Genomic DNA, 18150 nt, shown 5'->3' with positions numbered 1-18150 from the left:
TTATTTATGAAAATCTTTTCAGAAATGATATTTTTCAGTGGTTTTTTGATTGTTTTCAATACTTTGTGAATTTATTTAAGTATATAATGACATTTTATGTGATTATTAATGTTTATTTCCAGAGAAAAGTGAAATAATGTTTACCAGCAGTGTTTGTTTACATGATAGGACAAGTAAAGATGAATAGACTTTAATATTCCGAAGCAGCCTGAGCCCACCCAAACATTTTCTAACTCTGATTCATTTACTTTTATTTACTTAGTTCTTCCCTCATCTTTCCCATTGAAGAAAATTCACACATGAACGCTATTTTAAGGGATATAAACCGTATCTTTCTAACAACAGTAGGTATGTTGTTTTAATTTTACAATTTCCGAGGACGGGTCTCGACGGTCCAATTAGCAAGGAAAACATTGGCAATTCATCTCCATATTTCTTAACACATCAGTGGCGGCTGGTGAAAATTTCTGCTAGGCAACACTGAGCATAAAGAAACCTACCTTAACATTAAGGTACTTTACTAGTAGGTAATCAATTTTAGGCAAGCCGGTGGGAATCGGCTTGTATGGACCAGCCGCTGCTGTAACACATACCTGTATTAAAACTTACACCATTTACGTCTTTCGTATTTGTCCTATTTCTAATATGATGAATAATTATGGTTTATATTTCCATAAAAAAATCCTTCCGAACCGGAACCTCGGGAACTTGCCATACAGACTGAGCCCAGAAGCACTCCATCGCTATACCACAGTATAAAAGTACTATCGTAAAGTATGGCCACTCCCGCTCCCCACAGAAAGTGCCGCCCACCCGCTCGGTTACCTCACAGTTACCGCCTGTCAAAAACGCGAACAGTCGACCTGTCATATCTCACTTATACAAGCATGGTTCGCATTCACCTACACGACATTAGAATGTGTGTTAGGAACGCGCTACTTTCACATATAAATTTGATCGCCAGTGTCCGAGATGTGGCTAGTGGCAAATTATCCTATGAGACGATAGTCGAAATCGCATCAATCTTTAATCTTATTTGAGAATTAAAATGTCCCAAATGTGTCATTTTTACGTCGACACGTACGACATTTTTTTACCCCATCTCTACCCATTGATAGGTTGTTACGTTCCGACTTACGAATAACAAACAGATAAGAAACGTGTGTTTACTACCTCGTATTGTCTACACACGTCGTTATTTTGACGTAATACATCATAGCAGATACCTATGAAGGGTCAAAAGTCGAGTCCATATTAGCGTTGAAAAAACCGGAAAAAATCAAATGATTTTTCCCGAAGTTTATGAATTTTTCGATTTTTTCGGTATTTTTCGGGTTTTTTAAGAAAAAAACAAATACATTATTAAAATTAGTGTTCTATTAATCTATTAATCACTCTCACTCTCATCTTGTACTGACGGTCAACTGACCTTGGCAGTAAAAAAGGCGGTTAATTTGAAAAATATAGGGCTCACCGGCGAATTGTCTTCATAAAACGCGTGCCTTCTTAAACCTTGAAGTTGGCGGAATCATCGACGACACTTAAAAATTATTGAAAATGTAAGGGCGAAGGATTAATTCCCATAGAAAATTCGAATTTCGCGCCATTTTTAGTGCCAAGATTTGGTTGACCGTCTGTATTTCAGTCATTTCTGCTTTCATGTCGTCGGTGTAGCCCGTTTGTAGGTGCAAATTTGCCCGAATAAAGATTAATTTATAAAATCGTTCGGACAATAACCGATTTCTATGTCTGGTATGTGTCCGTCCAAACAATGATAAATTTCTTTCATATTTCATGTTTTTTTTTTGAAAAATAAGAGCCGAAACATTCGCGGTTTTTTCCATAAATTTCTGAAAAAACCAAAGGAAATGGAAAAAAACGGGTATTTTCCGGCTTTTTTCATCGCCAGTCCTCCAAATGTCAGCTATAAATAACAGTTCAAAGCTCTCATACTAGAGTAAATAGTTATAATAGGATATCTAAGCAGTTATTTTAAGTAAAAGCGCTGTCAACGACTTCAAATGCTACGTCAAATATTCTAGGTACATAGGTATTGTGTAGGGTAAACTCGCCTCATTCGGTGACACGCCTAATTCGGTGATACAAGCTTTGAAGCACTATTCCGAAAGACGATTTTTGGTTGTTTCACCGAATTAGGCGTGTCACCGAATGAGGCGAGTTTAGGCTAGATTAGTCTCAAACATTAAGTTGTCTCATTAATTCTACCATATAGATAAAGTCTAAGAAAAGAAACGTACCTCGCAACCAACCATAAAAAAACGTATGTATAACTAGTCGCCTAGATGGCGGTAAACCTTTGGTCAATTCTCGACTAGATGGTGATGGAGGTAATATTAATATTTGTTTGATAATGTTACCACATATCAAGTTAAGAATATGAGCCAAATTATAAAGTTTTAATCCTGTGTCGAGAGATGGCAATTAAATGTACTGTGACTTCACATTTTACTTTGGCAGTAATCCATACTAATTTATACTAATATTATAAACGGGAAATTGACGTGATTTTTTAAATGGAGATAGTTGAAGGAATGGAGAGTGACATAGGCCCTTCCTTAAAATGCGGGGTGAAAGTATGGAGTATTCCGCAATTTTCGAATTTAATGCGAGCGAAGCCGTGGGCAAAATCTAGTTCTCTATAAACTCGAACGTATTTGCTTCTAACTAACAAGCCGCTACCGTCCAGCGAAGTGGGTCACTTTAGAGCCAGATCGGGAAAAGCAAGTAGATACCCCGTATGGTTTTGAACTAATTTCGATACGACCTTGAAGGTAACTCAAGCCATGCGAAAGGAACACTTTTATTATTCAGCTAATTATACAAATTATACCGTATAAATCCCATTTTCTCCCTTCATTGTCTGAACAATGAAGCAAAAACTGGTCAATCAACGATGCAATTTACATTGGCTAACTATTTCTATGGAACTCGCAACGAATGTAACTTGTAACTATGTACCTACTTATACTTTGATTATCAGAATTTTCATCTGTAATGTAAACGTCCACTTACTGTGAACCGCAAACAAAGTTTTGGCTCTCTGTCACAGTAAAGTACGAATTTACAAGTGCGTTCGCGGTTCTGTCTAAAGTTTGATCCGTATGATAATGTATCAAGAAATAAATCCATCGGTTTGAAAACACATATAAGAGCTAAAGGATCATATGAATAGACAGAAAGACATAGCTATACTTTCGAATTTATAATATTAGTATTAGGAAGGGAATAGTTCGAATCAATACACGATAATCTTGAGTTGATTGGATTGCATCCATATTTTTATCGTAGAAAAGAATAGGCAGGTGCCTTTAGTTTCCGTATCTATCGTGTCAGAAAAAACATTAGAAGTTAATAAATAAACGTAACCTAATACCATCGCCTTATTTACCGCAGTTTAGCTGAATAAAGATAGGCATTAAATGCACTGAGAAGTTATTTCGCTTGACAAAGCAGAAAATGAGGCGTTGCAGCGGAAGGGCCTCAAATTTTACCGCCTTGATACGTCATTATTGTTTACTAAGCAAGTTACGCCAGTATCGTAAACATCTAGCGGACTTCATACTTACAGAATTATAGAAGCCCGATAAGTGTCTATACTATACGAAAATCCATTCTAAGTAATATTATAAATGGGAATGTGTGCGTGTGTCTGTTTGTTTGTCCGTCTTTCACGGCAAAACCGAGCGACGAATTGACGTGATTTTTAACTGGAGATAGTTGAAGGGATCTAAAAATATATGACACGTTCTTATTTGTAGAGTCAGAAGAGCGTTCACGTATGTTGTATGTGATTGTACAATAAATGTTCGTGTAAACTATGTGAATGTTACTGGATTTGACTTTAGTCGTGGGTCAAAGACCGCATACGTATTCGAAAACCACAAATGTCAAAGAACAAAAGATCTCAGCAACAATGTGAGTTAGGTTCGTGCGTTTAGGGTGGACCAGAGACCAGAAAGTCATTGGCACCGCTCGGTCATAACAATAATGGTAGTAATAATAAAAATGTACCGCACAGTTTTATTTTGAGTATCAATATTATTGCTACGAGATACAATGTTACGAACCTACACGAGGAAAGCCAACAATAAACTTGATCCCATTTAATCCACTGAAATTCAATTAACCTAACAATAGACGGAAAAACAAAAGAAAACAAACACTCACCGAATTCAAATTTCGAAGCCGTTCATTCCACAAGCGACAACACAATCCGACCGACAACGGCGACAAACGACAAACTCTGTAGCGACAAAGCCTGTGGGGACAACGACAAGCGGGGTCTGGCGAGACCGCGGCCACAATGATACATTGAGGTCGGCTAACCATAATTCAATTATGAGTATTAGCAATTTTCTTTTAGTGATGCGAGCGTTGTGGTTTTTTTTCTGATATCGAGTGATGCGTTGTTGAATGAATAGTGTTTTAATTGATTGTGGTAAATACTGGCAATTTATGACGTGACATTGTACAGAGTAATGCTTTAATCTTTATGTTACTGTTGATGGTAAGAGGCTTACAGTTTATTTTTTCATGACCAGGGGCCTATTTCCTAAAACTGCACTGAGAGAAATTTGCATTGTGAATTTAACAAGTTCGACTTGTTGCGGTTTATCCGTTTGAATCAGCCAAACGTATGTTTAAAACAATGTGTCAAGTTGTTTTTATAAAATCGACTTGTTGATTCAAATATATTGCCGATTCAAATGAAAAGTAGCTTGTTGTTTGAACCAAAGAGCACGTAGGCGCTATTTTAACCAAAAAACTTGTTGAACGAACATGAAAACTGGTTGTATTTTCTCTCAGTGTGAAAGCTACAAATTACAAGCGGAAGTATTTTTCCAACTTGTCATATTAGACATTGACAACCACTTGTAAATTATAACTTGTAGCTTCGAGAAATGGGCCCCTGATCACCATGCTCGTAATAATAAACGTATACCTACGTGCTATGTACTGCAATGAACATACTGCATAGCTAACATATTACGCACAGGGATTATATTTCAATAGACATAAAAATTCTAAAATAATTTTGAAGGTAATTAAAAACACATTTCCACTTTTCACAAATAAACAATTCGTGTGCAACAGCTTTTGTAAAAATAAATACAAACGTGTGAAACGTCTGTATTTAGAGACCTGAATATATTATGTAAGGTAAATCATCAATTACAAGCGTGTGACATCGTAACATCATCATCCTCCTTGCGTTATCCCGGCATCTGCCACGGCTCATGGGAGCCTGGGGTTCGCTTTGACAACTAATCCCACTAGCTGGCGTAGGCACTAGTTTTTACGAAAGCGACTGTCATCTGACCTTCCAACCCGCAGGTTAAACTAGACCTTATTGGAATTAGTCCGTTTTCCTCACGATATTTTCCTTCACCGAAAAGCGACTGGCAAATATCAAATGACATTTCGCACATACGTAAATTCCGAAAAATTCATTGGTGCGAGCCGGGATTCGATCCCGCGACCTCCGGAACGAAAGTCGCACGTACTGGGCTACCAGCGCTTGACATGGTATAGATACTAAAGCGATACTACGAGTTTGAGTGGTAATGCTAAATGTAACGAAGAACAACCAGCAAAATATCAGCGTAATGAAACAGAGGCTTGAGGGAAAGTTATCGATAATGTCTCATCACTAGTCGTGGTTGACTGTTTTCTCTAATCCTCTAAGCCGGCCGGGGCTAAAGATTGTTTCTTTTTAATTCCCCCATACTCTTTCATATTAGTTAATGGGAAACGGAAGCACCCTGCTCCACTTTCAAGTGGAAATATTTCAAAGTGCAGTGAAAAACTTTACCGTGGATCTGTAGTACATTTTTTGTTAATGACGATAAATTTGGTATTTTGACATCATACACTCTTGGATGCTATTGTCCAAACCTCGAAAATTTTGTGTTTTTACGAAGTTTCAATTTACTGGTTAACATACATAACATTTAACCCTTAAATGCATGGTGATGTATGTATATATGCATCATATATTTGATGGCCCGTAGCTCGATATGTAGCTATCCAAAATCACATTTATTGCTTAATTATTATTTATTATTATTTAATATACAATTAAATAAATTAAATAATATAATGATTTATTATAATTATTATTTAATGATTAAGATGAATTGGCGGAAAAGTGTAAAAAAACAGGACGATGGCGATTTTTAGTATGTGATTTAGGCTGATTTTTTCGGAGTTAGTAATTAGTTTATGTTTAAACATTTTATCATAAACGTTTCAAAAATAGTGTACCTTTTTAATAGTAGTATTTTTGTTTAATAAAACTTACCAATTACGATATATTTATATAAATAAGATTTCGCCTATTTAACTTCTAACACTGATTTAGTATAAAAATCGATCTTAAATATTTTTTTTATTGTTTTTTTTTCTACAGTCGGAAAACCATTGTCTATCACATAATTATATTAATATCTCGTTAAAAGAAAAATTCATGCATTTAAGGGTTAAGGAGCAGCGGAGCAATTGCGACTGGGGTTCCCCTTTAGGGTTAGAAACCTTCAAAGTGCCTTATTGTTTTTATACACTTTATGCATACATGTCACCCACCCATTATTCAAATGCATAAAGTAGGTATATTCTGAATGACTGACTAATATACGTAAACACAAAAAGTAGAAAGTTTAACTAAACAAGAGATTAAATAAAACGTATTTTTGAAAAAAAAAATCTGGTTAAAATTACGCTGAAATGTGCGATATATGGTATGTACCATATATCGCACTACGTTTTATTTAAATAAGCCACATGTTTAATAAATTTGAACCTTGTATAAAATTAATGGAACTTTATTCGAATAAGTACAAGTAATTTATTCATTTCTATCTATGGGATAGGTATAGATAATTACATTATTTATCTAATGTAACATACTAGTGTTCCCGGCACTTTTTGCGTGCCACTACATTCAGTACAAGTCCCATTGGGACACACTCAATTACTCAATTGCATAGGCGCCACTCAACAAAATTAACGAGCAATATAGCAAAGACCGGTTACTGGTATAGATGTAACATTTTAAATGAAATAAGATTGCATGAGTAGCTGTCGCGCTAACCCAAGACAATAGTATGTGACATTTTAAGTTCTTGCGATTTGTACACCTAGTATTTAAAGTCGCTTGCAGGTCTAACGCGATTCAATATTCTTTTTTTTTTACTATTTTTTTCGACGTTGTGGACAGATTTGACACACAGCACACAGCATTTCGGAGAGTTTTTCGAGGTTCAGAAGAATCGAACACCCGACGCAAAAACGACGGCGTGTTATAAGTTTGACGTATCTGTCTGTATGTCTGTGGCATCGTAGCTCCCGAACAGATGGACCGATTTAGATTTAGTTTTTTTTTTGTTTGAAAGCTGAATTAATTGGGAGTGTTCTTAGCCATGTTTCATGAAAATCGGTCCACTAAGTCGGGGTTTTTTTTTTCAAAATTTTAATTTTGTGGTTATGTTATTTATTGTTTTATACGCTCTGGCCCTTTCGCTATAGTTTTTAACCCCCGACGGAAAAACGACGGGGTGTTATAGGTTTGACGTGTCTGTCTGTCTGTCTGTCTGTGTGTATGTGTCTGTGGCATCGTAGCTCCCGAACAGATGAACCGATTTAAATTTAGTTTTTTTGTTTGAAAGCTGAATTAGTCGGGACTCGGGAGTGTTCTTAGCCATGTTTCATGAAAATCGGTCCACTATATCGAGGGTTTTTTTTTCAAAATTTTAATTTTGTGGTTATGTTATTTATTGTTTTATACGCTCTAGCCCTTTCGCTATCGTTTTTAACCCCCGACGGAAAAACGACGGGGTGTTATAAGTTTGACGTGTCTGTATCTCTGTGTGTGTGTCTGTCTATGGCATCGTAGCTCCCGAACGGACGAACCGATATAGATTTAGTTTTTTTGTTTGAAAGCTGAATTAGTCGGGAGTTTTCTTAGCCATGTTTCATGAAAATCGGTCCACTATGTCGGTTTTTTTTTTCAAATTTAAATTTTGTGGTTAGGTTATTTATTGTTTAATACGCTCTAGCCCTTTCGCTATCGTTTTAGTCACATTGGTTGGCCCAACGCATGACTAGCTCCGTCCTCTTGTCTCGTCCTAACCTTTTCAACTTGAACTTGAACAATTGTTTATTAAAAACGCTCGCAAAAAAACTCTTTCCCTGCCCAGTTATTCGAATCTCAACTTTTTCTCTTCGGAATAACCAATAACATACCATAGCATCCCCGTGACCATGTACACGTGATAATATGCCATTGGAAACTGAGTCTTGTATAGTAGTTTCCGAGATTCAGATTTGTTTGTAGATGAGTAAAGAGATCTTATAAGGCCGGCCTCAAAATAAGGTTTCATCGCATTAGGCTTGCCGGCACGTGTTTCAAGAAATCTTTAGCGTTTGCGTTCGTTTGATGGTTATTTTTGAAACAATGTTTCGAAGTAAACTGTTTCATTATTATTTACTTTTACCTGTATCCCTACATTGTACCATAATTTTACACACGACGCCTATTTATTATTTGTATACATACAGAGTGATTTTTTTTATAGTGAATCGTTATATTCTCTTCGAAGTCCATACTCGATTAACAACTGTTTCTATAAAAAATTAACTCGATTAAATATTTTGTTATTTTTTGTATTTTTTTCTCAATTTGTCCTATGTTGTTGCTAATAAGAATAAGAAATTTATTTGCTAGAATATCTAATGCTTGGACACCCTACATTACAATTGACGATGTCACGAAACTTAAATAAAATATATTCAAACTCCACGTAAAATACTGGCTGGCTGCGTTGTAGATGTTGACACTTTTGGCATGCGTAGTCAAGTGTCAACATTGTAAACATTGTTAATTTGGATAGTTTTGAATGCTTCAAATGGTCAATTTGTATTATGTATATCCTGTACTACAATCTTCTGAGACTACTTCTTTGTTATAAGGCTTTAGAATAGAGTAAATGAGGATATGATGAATCCAATTTGTTTCAGAAATCACCTCAGAATAAGTGTCAATTTCTTCGAAAACTTACGTGTTTTTGAAGTAGTTTTAATATAAAAATAATCTGCAACGCTTACTCAAACAGATTTTATGCAAAAGTTTTCTATTAATTGCAATTTAATATTTTTGACGATTTTTTAAAAATGCCTCCTTATTACCAGTTACGCGCGCTTGCGATGTCAGTACCGCGGCAGAGCTTGTAGAGGCAGGACGTATGTTAGTCCGCTCCGCACGCGGCTCGACGATCGCGAAGTTATTTTGTCATTGTGTGCGGCACCCGCCGTGTCCAAAACCGCACTTGTGTGCGTGTTTGGCTGTACTGTTGCATGTATACTGCGACCGAAAACTTTGATCCTTGGGTTGACGACTTTGGTAAGTAACTAATTAACTTGACTAATATTTTAGTAAGTATTATTTATTATTGAATATCATTTTAGGTTACTGACTCGTCTCAACAAAATCTTTGACAATAGATGGTACTCAGGATCTGATGATGAAGTCAGATGGTAGTCATGAGTTCTCATCAACCAGGTCTTGAAACTATTTCGTGTTTGGGCTCGTTTGATTCGCCTCAACAAGATCTTTGACAAGAGGTGATGGTACCCAGGATCTGATGATGAAGCCGGAAGGTAGTCATGAGTTCTCATCAACCAGGTCTTGAAACCATTTCGTGTTTGAGCTCGTTTGATTTGCCTCAACAAGATCTTTGACAAGAGGTGATGGTACCCAGGATCTGATGATGAAGCCGGAAGGTAGTCATGAGTTCTCATCAACCAGGTCTTGAAACTATTTCGTGTTTGGGCTCGTTTGGTTCGTCTCAACAAGATCTTTGACAAGAGATGGTACCCAGGATCTGATGATGAAGCTGGAAGGTAGTCAAGAGAATTCATCAACCAGGTCTTGAAACCACTCCGTGTTTGGGCTCGTTTGGTTCGTCTCAACAAGATCTTTGACAAGAGATGGTACCCAGGATCTGATGGTGAAGCCGGAAGGTAGTCAAGAGTATTCAACAACCAGGTCTTGAAACTCTTCTGTGTTTGGGCTCGTTTGATTCGTCTCAACAAGATCTTTGACAAGAGATGGTACCCAGGATCTGATGATGAAGCTGGAAGGTAGTCAAGAGTATTCCACGACCAGGTCTTGAAACCACTTCGTGTTTGGGTTCGTTTGATACGTCTCAACAAGATCTTTGACAAGAGATGGTAATCACTCTTTTATACTCTGGCGCATCCACTGTCTCAGTGTGTCAACAGTCAACTAAAGCAGGTAGGCGTAGCGTAGAGTTGTATTTCCTTACAAAAAACTAATACATAGATGTGGACCTTCCTGTGCTCCATGCAATTAAAACAACATAATATTTAAAAACCGGCCGAGAGCGTGTCGGGTCACGCTCAGTGCCTACACTGAGCGTGGCCCGACACGCTCTCGGCCGGTTTTTAAAGCCGCGTTGGTAAATAGCCGCTCGGCTCTTCCGTAGTTTTCCATATTTTTCAAAAACTACAGAACCTATTAAGTTCAAAACAGTTTTCCTAGAAAGTTTATAAAGTTCTACTTTTGTGATTTTTAAATATTTTTTAAATATATGGTTAAAAAGTTAGAGGGAAGGGGGAACACACTGTTTTTTCCTTTAGGAGCGATTATTCCCGAAAATATTAATATTATCAAAAAACGATTTCAGTAATTCATTTTTAAATACCTATCCAACAATAAATCATACGTTAGGGTTGAAATGAAAAAAAAAATCACTCCCTACTTTACGTGTAGGGGGGGTACCCTAATAAAACATTTTTTCCACTTTTTATTTTTGCACTTTGTCGGCGTGACTGATATACATATTGGTACCAAATTTCAGCTCTCTAGTTCTAACGGTCACTGAGATTATCCGCGGACGGACGGACGGACGGAGGGACAGACAGACAGACATGGCGAAACTATAAGGGTTCCTAGTTGACTACAAAACCCTAAAAACACATTTTAAACATAAAAAAAAAAAACTACTTAAAATTAAAGAAAACCGATCTTAGTTCCATTATATATATATGTACCTAGAAAACATCATCATCTTCCTTGCGTTATCCCGGCATTTGCCACGGCTCATGGGAGCCTGCGGTCCACTTTGACAACTAATCCCAAGATTTGGCGTAGGCACTAGTTTTTACGAAAGCGACTGCCATCTGACCTTTCAACCCAAAGGGTAAACTAGACCTTATTGGAATAAGTCCGGTTTCCTCACGATGTTTTCCTTCACCGAAAAGAACCTAGAAAACATATCATATACAAAATGAAATAAAACTAAGAAAACGGATTATATTCATTATACGCGATATAATCTGATTCCATAAATTTATTTCATGAGTAACTATCGCGGTGACAGAAGACAATATTATATACACAATTTATTATATGTATGTATGTATGTATGTATGTATAAGCTTTATTGTACATAAAGGAAACAAAAGAGACACAGTTACAGAGTCAGTAATATACAATGTAGGCGGACTTATCCCTTAATGGGATCTCTTCCAGTCAACCTTTGAGGAAATGAGTAGAAGCGAATTAACGATGGGTGACCAATTCAAAAGTGTACAACCACTAAAAGAATAATATTATATTATAAAAGTTTTTTAATTTATTTCTTCCAAGGCTACACACGTTTTAATAAAAAAAAACTGTGATAAGTTTAATAATTAAACTAAAAGGTCAAGTATTTATGCACAAAATCATGTATGCAAATATGTAATATATATGGTGGTGTTTTTACGCAAGTATCAATAATGGTTAGTCCGCAACGCTACTGATGGCGTGGCGGTACCGACCATGAATGCTATCCCTTTCGCTCTAGCCGCACGTAGGGTTGGTTCGAAGAGGATCGCACGCTATGTCTGTACCGCAGGCTACAATCGTTATGCTTCTGGTTATAGTGTGCGTCTGCACACAGGCGCACGCCAGCGCCGCCGGCGTCGAAATGCGAGCAAGCAGATTTTTTGAAAGCGCTCTTAATTCGTAAAGGACAAGTAATTCACGAATTTTTATCACATAATTTTTATCATATATTATTTTAAGTGATAATTAATTAAGTAATTCATTATTTTCGATGAGGACAAGTGCATCGTGTTCTTTTTAGCAGCAGTATCGGAAAATAAAGCCACGATTCACGATTAAAAAATCAGCCTGTATAACGCAGCATCCACCGAAATACACAGATGTCAGTTAGGAAAACGACTTTGGCGGTCAAAGTGTAAAAATACCCTACATAATACAGTCCCTTTTACGCAAAATCTAATCCTTTCTTGAATCGTAAAATATTTACCAGATTATTTGGAACGAGAATTCCTTTTAAATATGTAAGTATCGGCAATCGGTTTAAAGACTGTTGCAGAGGAGCTTCGCAGAGAATCAAAACGATTGACACAATTATTTAAGAACCTAGATTACCATACCTGGTTCTCCTCGAAGGCACAAGAAACTTTAAAGGACCGGCAGACTTTCTCCTGTCCTTCACAATTGGCACCATCAAAAGTTCCTCCTCCTCCGTCGTCGACCCCGGGCTATCCAGGCTGACGAAAGCGGGCGCAGACATTCTCCGATCCGGAACATCCTTCGGGACATCCAGGATCTCACGAATCACTTCACAAAACTTGCACGCATGCGCCTCCGCTATATACGCTTTCGTAATAGCGTAGGCATAGTTCTCTAAAAAACACTTATGGCATCCCGGAACGTAACCTGTTTCCAAATCTGTCGACTCTTCACTAGGCTCTTGCTTTTTTAAATGAAGCTTTTTCTCCATAACAGCTTTGTTAGAATCTAGAATCTTCTTCTGCTCAGCTTTATGAATGGTCTCCTCTTCCTTTATCCTTTTTCGTCTTATTTCTTCTAAACATTCAGCTTGATCGTTGTAGTATTCGACGCACTGCACGGTTTTGGACGGTTTATGTTTCGTCGGACTTTTCTTTTTCTTCTTATGACTTATATTAATATTTAAGGGTTCGATTCTTAAGGATTTCATTTGTTTTATTATGTGCTCCTGGATGCACGGATTGTACGACACTTCGTCTAAGATAATGGGAGTGTTCTGCTCTATATTTTTGGCATCGACGTCTTTGTCTTTGTTTCTCGCATCTGTTCTATCGTGTTTATCTTCCGCTTTGATCTCCCGATCGCCGTTAATTTTATGACCGTTCTTTTCTGTACACTTAACGGACGAAGAATCGTCATCGATGCACGTTTCATAGCCATCAATTTCATGATCTATGTACAATAGGGACTGTCCATCTTCTTGGACGGAAATTCTAGTGGTAGCGTCGTAAAAACTTGAACTTTCTTCTGTAGGTGAATTTAAGCACTCTTTCCAACTTTCATCACTTTTCACTTTTTCTAACGTAGTTTTTGTGTCACATTCTTTCCAATACTTTTCAAAACTTATTCTTTCTAAGCCTGTCGGTGTCACTGCAAAAACCATTTCATCTGATGTTGATATATCTTTACTTTGTTGTTTAGACAAAGTTCGCTCCGATTGTTTGTCATCAACAAATTTCGTTCTGATGTCGGGGAGTTCTCGTGGCGTAATTAAGACATCATCCTCTCTTATTGTCATGTCGTCATCGGGGTCATCTAACGAATCATCAGATTTTGATGCTTTTAACTCAGTTACACCGTTAACTTTGTCGGATACATTTTTAACGTTTTCGTTCAAAGTGTCATCTCGCTTGATACAATCGTCGAAGCTGAGATCACACAAGGCTGATAGTTCCTCGTCCTTAATAGACGTGTCCTCGGGTTCGAGGCATATTTGGACGACTTCTAGGCCTTCCCCATATTCCTGCAGGCATTCATGGAAGGAATCCATCCCGGTGTGGTCGTCTGACGCTAACGAGTTTATGCATTCCTGTAAAAAAATAATCAATAATAATATAGAAATGATGTTGATTAGGTACAACAAGATTACTTCAATTATGGGTAAGAAAACTATAATGTTATTTATAACATAATTAAATATGGCGACAATGTCTAGCAGCAAATAATAAATCGTTACCGGTTCTTGCAATTATCGGTTATTGAAAAATTTAAAGATACTTGGGTATTTTTTTTAATATGAAGCTGTGTCTGAAATGTAAGAGAAAATTAGGGTGGGAAATAAAACAGCAAAGATTTTCCAACGTTTATTACAACACACATGATAAAGCATATATAAACGATCAACACATAGCGCCTGAAGCAACATCAATATATCTATTATTACAGTTCACAACAATTCGTTTCCTTTAAAGCCTATAGTCCTTTGACATCAACGCCTAAGCTAACTCTTAGTACAGCTAGAACATTTAGTTTTGGCAGTCAGTTAGTATGATATTTATTTATATGTTATTTTAATAACATTTTCCTAAAGAACACCCCAGTAGATAGGTAAATATCTCATAGCTTTAGAACGCCCCTGCATAAGTCCGTAACTTGGAGCATAAAAAAGAGGACAAGCATACAAAATGTTCTTACGGAGTTTTGAATCCAAGATCCAGGTTTTCATGATCACTAACTAGGCTTACAAGCCTTTAAAAGAGGTATAAATTCAATAACTCCGCACAGAAACAGTTTTGCGTGACTCAAATTCAGCAACAGTACAACAGTGTACTATTTTCGTCGCGTAATGTTGATCCACGTTTACGTCCCGCAATCGCAAATAAACGGAAAACAACGCTATTGTTACGTATAAATAGGCATCTATGTCAAGATCAAAGAGATTTACGAACTTTGTGATGTTGTAAATGTTAGTAAATAAGAAACCAGCGATTTACAATCGTAGCACATTTCGGCCATTCTCTGAAAAGTGGTGGGATAATCCAAGATTTTTTCCTGAGTCATGGATGTTTTCTATGTAGGTATATAAGTATTTTTATATTATACTAGCTTTTGCCCACGGCTTGACTCGCGTTAAATTCGCGAAAATTACGGAATGCTCCATACAAACGTCCACCCCCCATTTTAGGCAGGTGGGGGGTTAAATAGGGACAAAAAGTACCCTAAGTCACTCTCTAATTCCTTCAACTATCTCCATATAAAAAATCACGTCAATTCGTCGTTCCGTTTTGCCGTGAAAAACACAACGGACAAACAAACAGACACACACACTTTCCCATTAATAATATTAGTATGGATATAACACAACAGCTTGAGCTCCTACTTATCAATGAACTACAATGCGACATACTTTGCCTAACTGAGCACTGGCTTAAATCACAAGAAATATCAGTAATTAACTTTCCAAGTTACCAACTAGCCTCCAGTTTCTGCAGGACTACAATGGACCACGGCGGCTCGGCTATCTACATAAAGAACGATATAACTTTCAAAGAACGCATAGATATCTGCAATCTGTCAGTAGAACATGTCTGTGAAATCTCTTGTATAGATATCTTAAAGTCGAACATGATTGTAATTTGCATATATCACTCAAACCTAAGTAATCTTGAACATTTTATCACTTGCCTCGAGAACTTGTTAGAAAAACTAGCTATTGAGAATAGAAAATGTGTGATACTAGGTGATTTTAACATTGATTATCTCACAGACTCCAAACAGAAACGCACACTAGACGACTTAGTTGGATCGTTCAGTTTCACACAAGTAGTTACTTTCCCCACTCGCCAAATAGGTACATCAAGTACTTGCCTAGACCACATTTACACTAACTACCTAGTCACATTAGAAGACATAAAAACATCAGTAGTTAAAACACATTTATCAGATCACTATGCACAAAAAATTACAATAAAACTCACAGTTGACCGTACAGTAAACACACTCACTCGTAACTTCTCCGATCAGAGTTTAATTTCCTTTAAACACGCCATCGCCTCCGTAGACTGGGTTAGCGTATCAAATAAACACATTGGTGATCCAATGGCACTCCTTTCACACATAATAGACATATTAAATAGCAAATCAAACACTTGTTTCCCACTTAAAAGTCAATCACTCACTCGCAGTAATCTCTGCCCGTGGTTAACGAATGATATAATTATGAAAAAACAACTACTTAACGATCTATTACAGCTAAACGGCCCAGCCACAAAAGATAAACACTACATTTTTATGATACTATCATTATCCTTACAACTAGAAGAAACTATGAGACATGCGCAACAATCGTACTATTCCAACACTTTAAAAAATAGTATCAACCAACAAAAAACACTTTGGCAAATAGTAAATCAATGCACGGGCCGCGCTTCATCAAAACATCAATGCAGTTTGAGCGCATTACGCGACAGCGATGGCGCATACTATGAGAGTTTAGACCGGTGAGCAAACGACGTAAACACATTTTTTCTATCTGCTGCCACCGCCGTTCACGCGCCTACCGCAAATCCAACCGAAACAAATCGTTTGTTATTGCATACAGCGAGTCCTAGCACTGTCTCAATTTACCTACAACCTGTTACTGAGAAAGAATTACATGACGTTGTGACAAAGAAAATAGCCTGTAAAAATACTCTCGACATCTACAATATCTCCACAAAACTTTTAAAAATCGCGTTGCCATTTATATTACAACAATTAATGTACATCTTCAACGTCTTGATAAAAAATGGAACTTATCCACAAGTCTTGAAAAAAGTCAAAGTAGTACCAATCCACAAAGGAAGAGGACAAGTTGATGACATAAAAAATTACAGACCAATAAGTATCATTCCGGCAATCGGAAAAGTTTTCGAATACTGTTTATGTCAACGATTTTCCTTTTTTCGAACGCTTTTATATAATTAGCGACAAACAATACGCGTACAGAAAAAACAGATCTTGCATCACCGTAATCCGCGAAACAATAAATAAAATAATGATATCGAAAGAAAAGTCATCACACGTCGCAATTTTATTATGCGACATGACGCGCGCTTTCGATTTATGTAATCACGACGTCTTAGCAGGCAAACTCCACCATGCTGGAATTCGCGGTCCAGCACATAGAATAATGATGGAATTCCTAAAACAGCGAAAACAGGTGGTAACCTTGAACGGCGGCCAGGTACAGTCGGAGTTCGGGGGGGGTCGACATTGGGGTGCCTCAAGGTTCGTCGCTAGCCAACCTGTGCTTCCTATTACAAGTCAATGACCTACCGGCCAACGTACTAGGCGACATGTACCTATTTGCTGATGACTCATGCGACATTTTGACAGCACCCACTATTCAAAACCTAGAAGTGCTCATAGCTGAAGACATTAGGAGAATGCAATACTGGTTCACCCAAAATGGCTTAGTCCTTAACCTTGAAAAAACGCAAGTAATGCACATAAACTTAGGTGAAAGACCTCCTAGGCCTTTATCAATCCATGTTGACGACACACATCAAATAGAACAAATTCACCATACAAAATTCCTTGGACTAACTCTGGACTCAGCCCTGAAATGGGACAAACACATTGACAATCTTTGTAAGAAACTTTCCGGCTCATGTTTTGCTATAGGAAAACTTGCCAATGTCTTACCGTACAAAGAATTACGCTCAACATACTTTTCACTCTTCCACTCTAAAATGTGCTACGGCCTGGAACTATGGGGCACAGCAGCTGAGTGGCATCGAGTCTTTGTGTTACAAAAGCGCGCGCTACGAATTCTCGCTAGAGCTCCACCGGGTACGTCAGCCAAACATTTGTTCGATTCTCAAAATATTCTATTCGAATTGTAATTTTATTTAAATGTAACCTACATAATATATCTTATTGTAATATTGACTCTTAATATTATCGTTGTCTGAGTCGCTTTCCTAAAACTATTGCCTACGCCAAATCTTGAGATTAGCTGTTATAGCGGTTCCATAAGTCGTGGCGATATCGTGGTCTGAGTATCCACAACACAAGCCTTCTTGAGCTTACCGTGGGACTCAGTCAATCTGTGTAAGACTGTCCTATAATATTTATTTATTTATATCATATCACACCGGTTGTGGAAAAGCGTACGGCCTGCCTAATTGAAAACCTTAATTGTAGTCGACTTATAGAATAAATCTCATACTAGCTGACTGCAAAATAACTTTATTACATCTATGATATGTCCAATCGTATCCTGTAAGGAATTCCACATCATTGACCAAATTCATTTAAATAGT

The 18150-nt window shown here is 37.2% G+C and overlaps 1 protein-coding gene across 1 annotated transcript in view; it reads right to left on the bottom strand.

Moving 5' to 3' along the window:
• LOC125236457 overlaps positions 1-18150 on the bottom strand; it is a 182786-nt gene that overhangs the window by 119075 nt on the left and 45561 nt on the right. The window contains 1 exon segment of the mRNA XM_048143271.1: positions 12487-13934. Within this exon segment, the coding sequence (XP_047999228.1) occupies positions 12487-13934 (1448 nt within the window).

This window comes from Leguminivora glycinivorella, chromosome 2 (assembly GCF_023078275.1).
Source record: "Leguminivora glycinivorella isolate SPB_JAAS2020 chromosome 2, LegGlyc_1.1, whole genome shotgun sequence".
NCBI lineage: Eukaryota > Metazoa > Arthropoda > Insecta > Lepidoptera > Tortricidae > Leguminivora > Leguminivora glycinivorella.
The sequence above is the reverse complement of the archived record's forward strand: the minus strand, read 5'-3'. Positions and strand labels throughout refer to the sequence as shown.